This window comes from Octopus bimaculoides, chromosome 10, assembly GCF_001194135.2.
Source record: "Octopus bimaculoides isolate UCB-OBI-ISO-001 chromosome 10, ASM119413v2, whole genome shotgun sequence".
Classification (NCBI taxonomy): Eukaryota; Metazoa; Mollusca; class Cephalopoda; order Octopoda; family Octopodidae; genus Octopus; species Octopus bimaculoides.
In genome coordinates this window covers 4,093,959-4,108,005 of record NC_068990.1, presented here as the reverse complement: position 1 = coordinate 4,108,005, position 14,047 = coordinate 4,093,959, and the positions used below count along the sequence as shown (strand labels likewise).

The 14,047-nt window shown below is 38.5% G+C and overlaps 1 protein-coding gene across 1 annotated transcript in view; it reads left to right on the top strand.

The window, feature by feature from the left end:
• Positions 1-695: 695 nt before the first annotated feature.
• LOC106869050 (receptor tyrosine-protein kinase erbB-4) overlaps positions 696-14,047 on the top strand; it is a 99,315-nt gene continuing 85,963 nt past the window's right edge. Inside the window, exon 1 of the mRNA XM_014914560.2 lies at positions 696-2,001. Within this exon, the coding sequence (XP_014770046.1) occupies positions 1,905-2,001 (97 nt within the window). The 5' untranslated portion in view covers positions 696-1,904. The remainder of the gene's footprint in view (positions 2,002-14,047) is intronic.

Genomic DNA, 14,047 nt, shown 5'->3' with positions numbered 1-14,047 from the left:
TACTTAGGGAAGGTGATAGAAGGGGAGGTTACTGTCATATGTATACATATTGGGACGTAACCATCATCACAATAAGACGAAGCATCACTCGAGTTGCTTAGCAGGTAAGAGGAAGTGAACGCATCCCGACGAGGCTTTCAAGAAAGACGAAACTGTTAATTTCTTACAAAATGACATTATTTTCGCAATAGGAATACTAAACACACAAAAATGGCAATAAAATCCTCGTTATCCTTTCTAAAAACAATTCTTCGCTGCTTTCCTCTCTTGTCCCATTTAACGAATCACACACACTAACATACATAACGGTTGTTGCACTGTAGTGAGACAATGCCACTTCCCTTCTCAGATTGACTTTCTTCCACTCCCCCACTCTCACCAATGTCTTCTTATTGGTCTCCATCCAATTTATTAAACACACTGCTCGACTTTTCTGACTTCACTCGACAGGCGAAAAAGAGAAAAAAAAAAGGCTTCCATTCCCATTCATCGTTATTGTTGTTAACCAACATCTTCAACTTTTGACACGACTAAACGAAAGCCTTTTTTTCTTCCTTTTTTATTACTTCTTCTTCCTCTTATCATTTAGAAGTAATCAACTAAAAAAAAAAAAAAAGATAATGAATATGTATGATACACATGTTTAAACGAAGCTGGTGCCAACCTTTTACAAATAATAGCAGCAGCAGCACCACCAGCATCCGCAAATTAGCTTGTGTTACCGAAACAGTTACGGGTGTTGCTTGAAGAAAGTTTTCTTTAATTCTAAGATCTTTAAGGCTTACACAGACATATAACTTACAAATATTGAGAATAGCAAAGAAATACATTTTATAACTACCGAGTAAATTGTATTTCAAATCATTCATTTATATATATATATATAAACACAAAATTTGCAAATTCGTTACTGTTTATATTTCGTCTAGGTTTAATTTTTGTTTTCTCTTTAAGGCCTTTCAATACCCCCCTCTATCTCTCTCTCTCTCTGTATACGTGTATATATACTCACACGAACACGTGTATATCATTTTTTTCTGATAAAGTACGGTCGCCTGTAAACATTAGTCAATAGATTAATTAACCAACAATTCCAATCTCGTTTTGGCATAGATTATTATCTATGCAACTTATAGATTTTTGTTTTCTTTTTCAAAATAACAACTAGTATGATGATATCAATAATGTAGATTTGTCTTTGGAAATATACTAGAGGAATATAACTGTTACATATATCATAAAATAGAAAAAAATCGCACCTTAATTTAATTGCTTTAAAAAGCAAAAAAATACACAAAATAAAATTGAAAAGAAATTTAATGGAATAAGTGAGAAAAGAAAGAAGAAATAATATAAAAAATTGTTCTATTTACAATTTACTCATAGCAGAAATTTTAGTTTATGTTTATTTTTTCAAGAATTTATTAAATTCTTTACCTGATACCACCGACTTAATTTTTCTGTCTCACGCGCACGCACACAAACACATAATATTCATCGTTTCTAAGGCATAATTTGAGACTGTTTAGGGAGTGTACTTTTTTTTTAACGTTATCACATAATACACCCAACGATGGATGGATGGCGTATTTGACAGAGCGAACAGGAGGAGGGAAAATAAAAAAAGTAAATAAATAAAATACAAACTAAAATATAAGAAAGGGTAGGGCAAGAATAACAAAAACCGAAGTGGAATAACATTAAAAACTATAACTGCCAAACATTTCGTTCAAATAATAGAAAAAGAAAGAAACAAAAAACAGCAACATGTAATGACGAAACCAAATTAGGCGGTTGATTGGGGACTAACGTTAACACACTGGCAGCAACAATTTGGCAAAAAATAAGAGGAAAAGGAAAAGTTGTATGTTGAAAACTGAAAGCTGAGATCGACGTAAGCAAGGATGAAGGACTGTTGTCGATTTATCGCTCTCATTGTCTTTCTATCAGCATCCACTTTCATTTTATTGGAAGCAACTCCAAGCCGGCTAACAGAAAGAGGTGAGTAACTTTTGAGAAAGTTCCAGTTATCTTTCATCTTTTACTTGCTTCAGTCTTTGGACTGTGGCAATGCTGTTGCACCGTTTCGAAGGGTTTTACTCGAACGAATCGCCCCCAGTACTTGTATATACATTATTTTAAAAGCCTGATACTTGTTCTGTCGGCCGCTCTTTGCCGAAACGCTTCATTACAAACCAGCACCGGTTGTCAGTGCTAGATACATACATATGCTATATACATACATATATGTATCTTTTATCCTTTTTTTTCAGTCGTTAAACTGCGCCCTTGCTGGAGCACCGCCTAGAAGGTTTAGTCGAACAAATCAACCTCAGTACTTTTTTTAAGTCTGGTACTTATTCCGTATAACTCTTTTTGTCGAGCCTCTGAGTTATGGGACGTAAACATACCAGCACCGGTTGTCAAGCGGTGGTGGGGGACAAACACAGACAGACACACACGACAGCCGTCTTTCAGTGTCCCTCTACCGAATCCACTCCTGAGGCTTTGGTCGGCCCGGGGCTATAGCAGATGACAGCTGTCCATGGTGCCAAACATGTGATTCTTGTTACACAGTCACGCCTGTGTCCATTTATTTATTATCCTAACTGGCTTTTCTCGGGGCTGAGCTTAAGTTTCGTTTTCAAAACCTAGAAGGTAAAGGAAGGCCCTTACCCCAAGAATATACATATTTCACACACCTCAAGGATTAAAAAAAAAAGAAAAGAAATAAGTAGATAAACTGAAAATTTTGGCATAATTCTAGCAATTTTGAGGGAACCTGTAAGTCGATTAAAATGACCCCCGGTAGAATTTGAACTCAGAACCTGCAGACGGAAGAAATACTGCTAAGCGTTTTGCTCAGCGTGGTAACGAGTTTGCCAGGTCGTCGTTTCAATTACGTTTATTAAATTAATAGTTGTTGTTGTTGTGGTGTGTGTGTGTGTGTGTGTGTGATGGGGGAATGATATTTCCTTTTAATAATTTTATATGTAAACAAAAAACAGATTATGTTTTTTTGAAAATCTTTAGACGTCCCAAAATTCTTTTTCTTATTATATAATTGTAGAAATATGTCTATATATGTCAACATTTTAAATTATATTTTTGTAGTTCATATAGTTAGGTGTATATTTTATTCATTATAAAAAATGAATATTCGATTATTTCAGGTCATTTTATAAATCGTATATACACACACACACATACACACGCGCACGCACACACACTTACATCATTTATCTGTTAGTTGTTTCAATCATTGGACTGCGACCATACTAGGGCATCGCGTTGAAGGGTATTGGTCAAATGAATCACCCCAGTATATATTTTTCAGACCACTTATTCAACCGGTCAGTTTTTATTGAACCTTTAAGTTACGGGGACATAAACAAACCAGCACCAGTTGTCAAGTGGTTTGACAAAGACACACACGACAACCTTCTTTTCATTTTCCATCTACCAAATCCACTCATAAGGTTTTGGTCGACCTGGAGCACCACGTTGTGGAACTGAACCCTAGACCACAAGGTTGGGAAGTAACCGTTATCATACAGCCATGCCTATGTATCGAAACTTTGTTGCTTTAAATGTTTACGTGTTATTGTCAGAGCTGTTGCAAAGCAGGGATGTACTGAGTATGCTCCTCCAGGGTTCCTGCTGGTTCAGGGGACCAATGCTAGACTATGCATGTTGAAGTTGTATATGCAGGGGTCTAGTGCATTACTTTGCCAGGGAAGTGGGGGTGGCAGACTATAATGCTGCTAAGATTGCACTGATTAGTATAACAGTTTATGTTACAAGTCCATTGTTTATCATCTATTTCATTTCACTGACATAGGCTCTTTTAATTTAGCTTTCCATCTTGATTAAAAAAAAAAAAAATGACCCCCTTCGGTCATGAATGACCATGGGATTGCACCTAGAAAGTTACCCTTTGAGGCACAAGTCTGGGCAAGGTCGATTATGGAAGACCAGAAGCCCATGCATACCAGCCTCCCCCTCTCTAAGCCAGTAATGTTGTCCAAGGGTAAGGCAAAGGCTGATACAGCTTGGCACCAGTGACGTCGCAACTCATTTCTACAGCTGAGTGAACTGGAGCAATGTGAAATAAAGTGTCTTGCCCAAGGACACAACACACAGCCTGGTCCTGGAATTGAACTCACAACCTCACGATTGTGAGCCTGATGCTCTAACCACTGAGCAATGCGCCTTCACTTTGAGTTGATTAGAGATGACAAATTTAATTTATTTCCAAGAAGGCTGACTTCCTTTTGAGTGTTGGGCCTCATGGAGGCGAGGTTGCTGAGTTCCTCTCAAGTGTTGGGCCTCATGGAGGCAATGACCAAGACCTTTGGCATTATGTTGTGCTTGAGAAGAAGACCCATCAAGCTGAGCAAAATTGCAGTCATGGCAGATACCAGTGTCACACTGATGTCACCCGTGCCAGTGGAACATAAAAGCACCCATTACACTCTCAGAGTGGTTGGCGTTAGGAAGGGCATCTAGCTCTAGAAAACCATGCCAAATCAGACTGGGGTCTGGTGTAGCCTTCCAGCTTACCAGCCCAGTCAAACTGTCCAACCCATGCCAGCATGGACAACAGACGTTAAATGATGATGATGATGAAGGGTACCAATCTAATAATTTTTGTCAAACAAAATCACCCCCAGTACTTATTTCTTTTAAGCCTGGTACTTATTCTATTGGTCAAATTTTTACTGAATCATTAAGTTATAGGGATGTAAACAAACTAAGACTGGTTGTCATGTGGTGGTAGGAGACAAAGACAAAGACACACAAGTACATGCATGCATACATGACATGCTTCTTTCATTTTCTATCTACCAAATCCACCCACAAAGAATTGATCGGCCTGGGGCTATACTAGAAGACACTTACCTAAGGTGCTGTGCAGTGGGACTGAACCCAAGAGCATATGGTTGTGAAGTAAGCCTCTTAACCATGCAGCTTTAATGAATTTGGTAAACAATAGTATTGTTGGTTTACAGGTTTCTAAAGGACTATTCATTGGTTCTCTGCATTTCTGACTATTTGAGTAGCAAGGGAGTATTTTGTAACCCAGTGGAGAACAAATATCACAAAAGGTTTTGTTCATAGAGCATTGGCTTTTTGGTTTTTCTTGCCAAAACTCATTGACAAAAGACGCACACACACTCACATGTAGTGGTGTGTGTAGGGATCTTGCTTGACCCTGCCTGAGATTTGAAACCAGTGTGTGTAAGGATCTTGCTTGACCCTGCCTGAGATTTGAAACCAAATCCACCTGCTTGCTGCTTGTTAAAACGAGCGGGAAATCCCCTCCACACTAGAGGATTGATGAGGAAACACTCGACATCCTAGGACCTGTGCTGGTCAAGGAAAGTCACTCCTTTGTTTAGGGTTTGACCTACATTACTGACCATAGTCTATGTAACAGAGAGAATTTCCTATCTCTTCCTCTTTTGTGTCAGCCAGACCAAGGGGCAGCACCTGCTTTTGTGTCAGCCTTAACCAAGAGCAGCACTTCCCTTCATCCTTCACTCACCATGCAAAGAGAGGCTTTCAGTTGCAAGAAAGTGATGTCACTTTATACTTTCTTCCTTTCTAGTCAGCACTGTGCATTCCTTACTCTTTCACTCTCTACTGGCAGACAACCTTTTTTTACACTATCACTACAATTACTACTGTCTTTTTAACTACCTGTTGGGCAAATGAATAAATGTATGTAAATAATATTTCTTCCTTCTTGGTGCTGATTCTTCGATGTTTACTGGTACTCCGACGCGAGAACCTTCAAGCGTTACATCTACACGCTACATTTGGTAGTGGGCTATGTCATATTGATGTGATGTGGCACATTCCTTTCAGCCTGCTACATATGCATTCTTTTCTTTTATTCTTTTACTTGCTTCAATCATTAGATTGTGACCATACTAGGGTACTGTCTTGATGGGTTCAGGTTGATCAAATTGACTCTCGTATATATTCTATGTCTGGTGTGTTTTGCTGAATTATCAAGTTACATGGACATAAACAAACCAACATCAGTTGTCAAAGTTGAGAGACAAACATACATATTATTTTGGAGAAGGCTGTCTTTTGCTACTCTGAGTTTCATCTGTGGATATACAGGATGTCAAGCAAATGATAGGCTTCCACACAGTTTCCTGTCTACTCAGTTCATTCACATGAATAGTCAGCTGAATCTTCTTGAGAACTATGTTAAGGGTGCGCATGTCTGTGGAATGCTCAACCACCTGCGCAATAATTTCACGGGCAGGCTGTTCGGTTGATCAGGTCAACTGGAACCCTCATCGTTGTAACTGATGGAGTGCCGGTGGTTATGTTGTCTACGCTCATTTGCCAACTGCTTTACTGTGTACTGGTTGCATTTTATTGTCGAACCAGCACTGCGGCAAAAGTGGGTAGAAGAGAGTGTGATTGCAGAAGAAGAATTAGGGTAAAATGGTTGGGAAGAGACTGCGAGGAGAGCAAGTACTAGAAGAGTTATGGTATGGTGTGATAAGAGAGATATTAATGGCAAAACGAAAAGGGATAGAGTGGGGGGATGGATAGTTGTAAAAATGAGTGGCAGTAAGGGTGTGATGGATGTCTATAACGAGTGACGTAGGGAGTGAGAAGACCTGATAGCAGTATGGAAGAGAAGGTTCAAGATGTGAGTAGCTGAGAAGGTTAGGGTTAGGGTTAGTAGAAGCTGGGGAAGGGCTGTGCTGGCTCTTTCCAATTCCTTGTTAATTAGGTCTCAGAATAAGAAAAAGACACTAATGGCAGCTGCACATTTCTTGGTAGGAGAGAGAGAGAGAATGGTTGATGGTGATGAGAGTGTATGTTTGAGTGGTATGTATGTGTGTCCATGTATGAAAGCCATATTTGTGGGTAATGTTTGCTGGTGAGGGTGAGGGATGTCAGCAGAAAGAGGTGTGAGCATGTGTTGACTAGCAGTACATGTGCAAAAGAAGGAGTATATTGTATTGCAACAGATCCAGTGCAATCCCTTGTTACTCAAGCAGCATAATATGAGTGAGAAAGGAGTAGAGAGCTACAGATGTTAGTTGAGGAAGGGGATTGATTATGGACAGATCAATCGTCTCCCATTCTAGAGGTGGTAAGGGGCACTGAATAAGTAATGTATTAGTGGAAGGGAGTGATGTTGTCCAGTTTCTGTCTCCCAAATTCTTCTCAACGTATTAGTAACCCTGATCTTCTGGGATCGAAAATGGTACTGTTTGGTTGTGAAGTAAACTTCTTGTCCACACAAAGCATGCTTAATGATAATTATTCCTATAGCAAGAACTGAACCTAAGATCCTCTAGATGTTTGTTCACCTGGCTAGAAATAACAGCCAAATTCCCCCTCAAGTCACTTTCTCCTATTATCTTAGAAATGAAAGGCTCATTGGATAATCTTGGATGAATACACAGCTTGCTCACTTGGAAAGTGAGAGAGAAAGAGAAAGAGATGTGAGGTCCAGGTACAATGTGAATATGAGATGGAATAGAAGAGAGTAAAAGGTGGATGTGTAGGTAAGTGGACTGAGTGAAAATAGTGTAATAGATTATTAAAGGTAGGGAGTTGGACATAGGGACCGTCAATTCAGTAAAAGTACCTAGCACACTTTGTAAAGTGGTTGGCATTAGGAAGGGCATCCAGTTGTAGAAACCATGCCAAATCAGACTGGAGTCTGGTGCAGTTTCCCAGCTTGTTAGCGCTGGTCAAACTGTCCAACCCATGCCAGCATGGACAACAGACATTAAATGATGATGATGATGTAGGAGGGAAGTGAAGGAAATATGGTAACAGAAGATTGATAGAAGAGTGGGTGTTGGAAGATGAGTTGTTGGGGACAGCTTGATAAAGCCCCAGTTCTGCTGAGTTGAATGGATCTTCTCAAATACAGCATATTGCTGTGCTTGAGAAGACATTTATCTTGGTCCCCTGACACCTCTGAGATGCTCAACATTTTGAGGTCAATCTTTACCACTTCTTCACCCCATGTTTTCCTAAATTTACCTTTCTCACAGGTTCCTTCCAGGTTTAGCGATCGATACTTCTTTATATAGCTATCCTTATCTATCTACATTAAATGACCAGCACAGTCGTCTCTCTTGCACACCACATCTGATGCTTCTTATGTCCAATTCTTCTCCCAGCATGTTTGTACTTTGTCATATATGTATGCTGACAATGCACATCCATCAAGCTTACTAGTTTCATTTATTTCTAGTCTTTGCATGTCCTCTGCATTCACAGCCCAGGTTTCACAACCATGTAGCATTGCTGCTCATACATATGCATCGTACAGTCTGCCTTTCATTTTGAGGGAGGCTTTTTGTTACCAACAAAGGTAAACGTTCTCTAAACTTTCTACAGCCAATTTGTATTCTAACATATGCTTGTTAATTATTATAATCAGACAGTAAGCTAACAAATCTTTGTTAATTATTGTATTCCGACTGCATACTAACCAAATTTTTTGCTAATTATTGCAATCAGTGAGCATGCTAACAGTATCTTTGTTAATTATATAATTAGACTGTAAACAAAACCTTTGCTAATTATTATAATTAGACTGCAAATTAACAAAATCTTTGTAATTTATGTAATCTCATTTCTTGTATTGATGATTTGTGCCAATCCAATCCAATCCAAAACAATCCAACCCACACAGTTATATTGTGTTGCTATTTTATGTCAGGTCAAACTTATTGAGCAAAGATATGTTCAAAGGTATTCCGTCATTTTAGAAGTGTCTAAGTCAACATTATAAAATGTGTTTTTCATTTTTGTCAGGCAATAGTTTTGAAATTTGAAATAGATTTGACTGTTGCTTTTATTAGATTGGTTGACCAAGTAGAGGTTCTTTTGTCAGTTTGAACTCCTAGGTGAACTGAAATGCCAAAACTGTATCTCATGGTGCTTTCATCATCAGGAAATGTAGGAAGTTAATACCTTCTACATTTTCTATGTCTTTTATTCAGACACAGTGTGTCTGTAGCTACATCCTTCTTGGTAATCTCTCGAGTTTGAGAAAGATGGTTCTGCAATTTCTTGCTGAATAACCTGCTTGGATGATTTGTTTATAGTGATCAAATGTTTGTGCTGTCCAGGAGCTCACGTTCTCCAGCTAATCAAAATTGCGTGTATAAGTGCATGGTGTGCCACACATCAGATGTCGAAGCAATTGCAGAGCAATGTGAAATGAAGTGATTTGCTCAAGAACACAATGCACCACCTCATCCAGGAATTGAAACTACAAATTTGTGATTCTGAATGCAACACATACTCTCACTACATCAACCTCTTAGTATTTAAACCTGCTATAACCCACCATAAACAGCCAAAATATTCTATCTGTTTAATGTTCAAACCAGCTAGATCCCACCTCTCCCATTTGCCCTATAAAGTTATTCCAAAAATGAACAATTACATCATCAAAATCTTGAAGTTGCAACATAATGCAGGATTAATTCAAGACAATTTGAATAAATAAGCATTTCATTCGACAGAATAATCCGAATGCTAAAGGGTTAAGTGACTGTGAATTCTCTTTTCTCAATATGATAGTGTATTATTTGATGGATATTTAGTTGGATGCTATTTTTAACGGGTGATATGACCTTTGTTGGTTCCCGTGATGTTCTGTCTCTGTGTTGTTGGTTCAGATGATTTTCTGAGTGAACACAGGATCAAGAACACTGGCAACGCATCTAAGCTGCACCAACAAAAAAATATTGCAACTTGCTGGTTTCAAATTTTGGCTCAAGGTCAACAATTCTGGAAGAAAAGGTGGGTCAATTGCATCGACTCAGTACTCAACTGGTACTTATATTATTGACCCCGAGATGATGAAAGCAAAGTTGACTTCGGTGGAATTTGAATTAAGAACTTAAAGACATATGAAAATGCTTCTAAGTATTTTACCCAGTGTTCTAACAATTTTGTGAGCAGGCCACCTTGGAAAAGTTGAAAAATATTGAAAAGGATAAACGTGGTGATGGTAACGATATATCAACATGACTTTTTGATTTAAGTCCTAATGTTTCTATCAAAGACATGAAGCTAATCAATATTTCCATTGAAGTGAGTCCACAGCCTAAATTTTTACTTGGTGGTCATATTTTGAATATCTTCAAAATGTTGAACAACTTTTCTAGTTTAAGATAGGTGAGATATGATTTAAGAGAAATTTGGTTGCTATATCTAGCAAGTTATGTGTCCACACTGATCATTTCCCTTGTTAGTTCAAACTTTTGTACTGTTATGTAAGTCCCTGTTCAGTCATAGTTAAAAAACTGTGATGAAAAGTTTTCCATTCATGACAACCCCCCCAACATTTCTCTATCAAGAACTGTATTATTCAATTTGACTTATACTTAAATGTGTGTCTTGTGAGAGTTTTGGCTACTATTTTCATCATGTTCTGCAACAGTTGAATTGTTACGTGTGTTTACTGAACCTTGACGTATGTGATAGTAAAATTGATGTTAAAATGTTTTGCATAACTCTCATACATCTGTTATTTATGTGAATATACTGATTTCAGACAAATCTAAAACGTATACAGATATGCATAAATCTGTACTAAAAAACAAAACAAATCTATTATATTTTTGATTATTTTTTTTTAAATTTGAAATGTTTTTTCTTTCTGCTCTTTGTGTAACGTGTTTTAGCAAAATATTCTTATTTTAACATGGTGTGGCTGTGTGGTAAGAAGGTTGCTTCCCTACAACATGGTTCTGGGTTCATTCCCACTATGTGGCACCTTCAGAAAGTGCCTTCCACTATAGCCTCAGGCTTAGTAAAGCTTTGTGAGTGGATTTGGTAGACGGAAACTGAAAGAAGCCCGTCGTATATATGTATGTATATATCTATCTGTGTATCTTTGTGTCAGTGTTTGTTCCCCCACCACCACTTGACAACTGGTGCTGGTGTGTTTATGGCCCCGAAACCTAGTAGTTCGACAAAAGACAATGATAGAATAAGAACCAGACTTTAAAAAATAAGTACATGACTGAAACAAGTAAAAGATAGAAGATATATCAAAGTAAATGAAATAGCTCATTAGTTATTTCAGATAATTAAAAGAAGCTCACTCGAGAGAGTGTTAGAGAGGAAATCTGTGTGAAGATCTGATAAAATAAAGGTCCATAGTTCAATCTCAGGTTGTGACATGTTGATGAAGTTGGGGTGGGTGATAGAAGAAATGATTTTTCAGACAGATCTGTATACATATCAGTGTATCTATCTATTAAAGTGCCTGCAATAAATTCCTGTAGTGTAGAAGAATCTGTGACCCTGCAGAAAGGGAATGATAAAAGTGTGTGTGTGTGTGGATCAGACAGAGAGTGAGAAATTCAAATGCTGTTGATAATTAGCAGTATAATATGTATATACATTTGGGAGAGTTGGGGCATGTGTATGTATGCATGTGCCATTAGCATTCATGTGAGTGTGTATATATATGTATACAGGGACATAAACACACCAGCATCGGTTGTCAAGCAATGGTAGCGGGGGACAAACACAGACACAAAAATAAACACACACACACACACACATATACAACAGGCTTCTTTCAGTTTCTGTCTACCAAATCCACTCACAAGGCTTTGGTCAGCCCAAGACTATAATAGAAGACACTTACCCAAGGTGCCTCACAGTGGGACTGAACCCAGAACCATGTGGTTGGGAAGCAAGCTTCTTACCTCATAGTCATGCCTATGCTAATAATCCTTTCTACTATGGGGACAAGGCTTAAAATTTTGTGGGAGGGGACTAGTTGATTACATCGACCTCCAGTGTTCCACTGGTACTTAATCTATTGATCCCAAAAGGATGAAAGGCAATGTTGACCTCAGCAGAATTTGAACTCAGAATGTAGTGGCAGATGAAGCACCTCCAAGCATTTCGCCCAGTGTGCTAACAATTCTTATTTCTTTATTGCTCACAAGGGGCTAAACATAGAAGGGACAAATGAGGACAGACAAAGGGATTAAGTTGATTACATCGACCGCAGTGCGTAACTGGTACTTAATTTATCGACCCCGAAAAGATGAAAGGCAAAGTCAACCTCAGCGGAATTTGAACTCAGAATGTAACGGCAGATGAATTACCGCTAACCATTTCACCTGACAGGTTAACGATTCTGCCAGCTCGCCGCCTTCAGTGTGCTAACAATTCTGCCTGCTCTCTACCATATATATGTGTTAATAGTGGTTTCATATTTTGCCACAAGGCCAGCAATTGTAAGTCATTTACATCAACACTAGTGTTCAACTAGTGCTTATTTTATCAACCTTGAAAGGATGAAAGACAGTGAACCTTGGCAGAATTTGAACTCAGAACATAAAGAGTCAAAAGAAATGCCTTTAATCATTTTGCCCAGCATGATAATGGTTCTACAAGCTCACTGCCTTATCTAATAATAACTGTGTTCATAACTTTCTTTGTAAAAAATGTGTAACAGTATATCTTGGATATAGGTGCTACCAATTATATAATAAGTATTTCTTAAATTATTTTATTGTTGTAACAGTGTTTGGTGTGTTATCGAGGATGGCGGTCATAGAACATGATTGCAAAAATTTAGTTAAGAGAGTCAGAGAAATTTAACTGCTAGGTTGTTACTTCTTGTTGTCTCACGATCATTGAATTTCTATTTGTGTGTAGGTTGTTGTTAGTGAGACGAGTGCAATTTAGAAAGGAGTGTTGGGCTGGGTTTTGTTGAGTGCGCAATGTGGAGTTAAGTGCAAATCTGGTGGCAAATGTGATGACTTTACCATCAGGAGTGCTTCTTGCAGAATATTTGTTGTTACGGAGTGGAAGCAATAATTTATCTGATACACCGTAACAGACATCCATTAAGAAAAGTTATGAAAGAGATAAATGATATCTTCCATCATCACCATCATTTAACTTATGCTTTCCATGCTGGCATAGGTTGGTCGGTTTGATATGGACTTCAATTGTCTGTTGTGACATGGTTTCTTTGGCTGGATGCCCTTCCTAATGCCAACTGCTTAACAAAGTGTGTTAGGTGCTCTTTAAGTGCCCTTAAACAAAAACACAAAATTGCTTTCTCTTGATTTAAATACTGCTTATTATTGATCTGTCATATGTACACACAGACAAGTGCAAAATTGGGTATTACTTATGTTTATAGAGTTTTGAGTTCAGTCCCACTGCATGGCACTTTGGGCAAGTGTCTTGTAGTGTAACCTTGGGGCAACCTAAGTCTTGTGAGTGATTTTGGTAGACAGAAACTGAAAGAAGCTTGTATGTATGTATGTGTGTGTGTGTGTGTGTGTGTGTGTGTTTGTCCCCCACCACCACTTGACAACTAGTGTGTGTTTTTTGGCATCCTTGTAACATAGGACTGGATCAAACTATTTTAAATAATAACTCCTAAATGTGTTGGGTACCCTTTTCTCTTGTTTGTCTGCTCATTCATGTGTGTGTTTGTATGTGTACGTGTATATATATATATATATCATCATCATCGTTTAACGTCCGCCTTCCATGCTAGCATGGGTTGGACGATTTGACTGAGGACTGGTGAAACCGGATGGCAACACCAGGCTTCAATCTAATTTGGCAGAGTTTCTACAGCTGGATGCCCTTCCTAACGCCAACCACTCAGAGAGTGTAGTGGGTGCTTTTATGTGTCACCCGCACGAAAACGGCCACGCTCGAAATGGTGTCTTTTATGTGCCACCCGCACAAGCCAGTCCAGGGGCACTGGCAACGATCTCACTCATATATATATATGTATGTGTGTATATGTGTGTGTATCTGTGTTTGTCCCCCCAACATCGCTTGACAACCGATGCCGGTGTGTTTACGTCCCCGCAACTTAGCGGTTCGGCCAAATGAGACCGATAGAATAAGTACCAGGCTTCCAAAGAACAAGTCCTGGGGTCGATTTGATTCGACTAAAGGCGGTGCTCCAGCATGGCCGCAGTCAAATGACTGAAACAAGTAAAAGAGTAAAAGAGTATCAAATGATTAAGGAAAACTCATA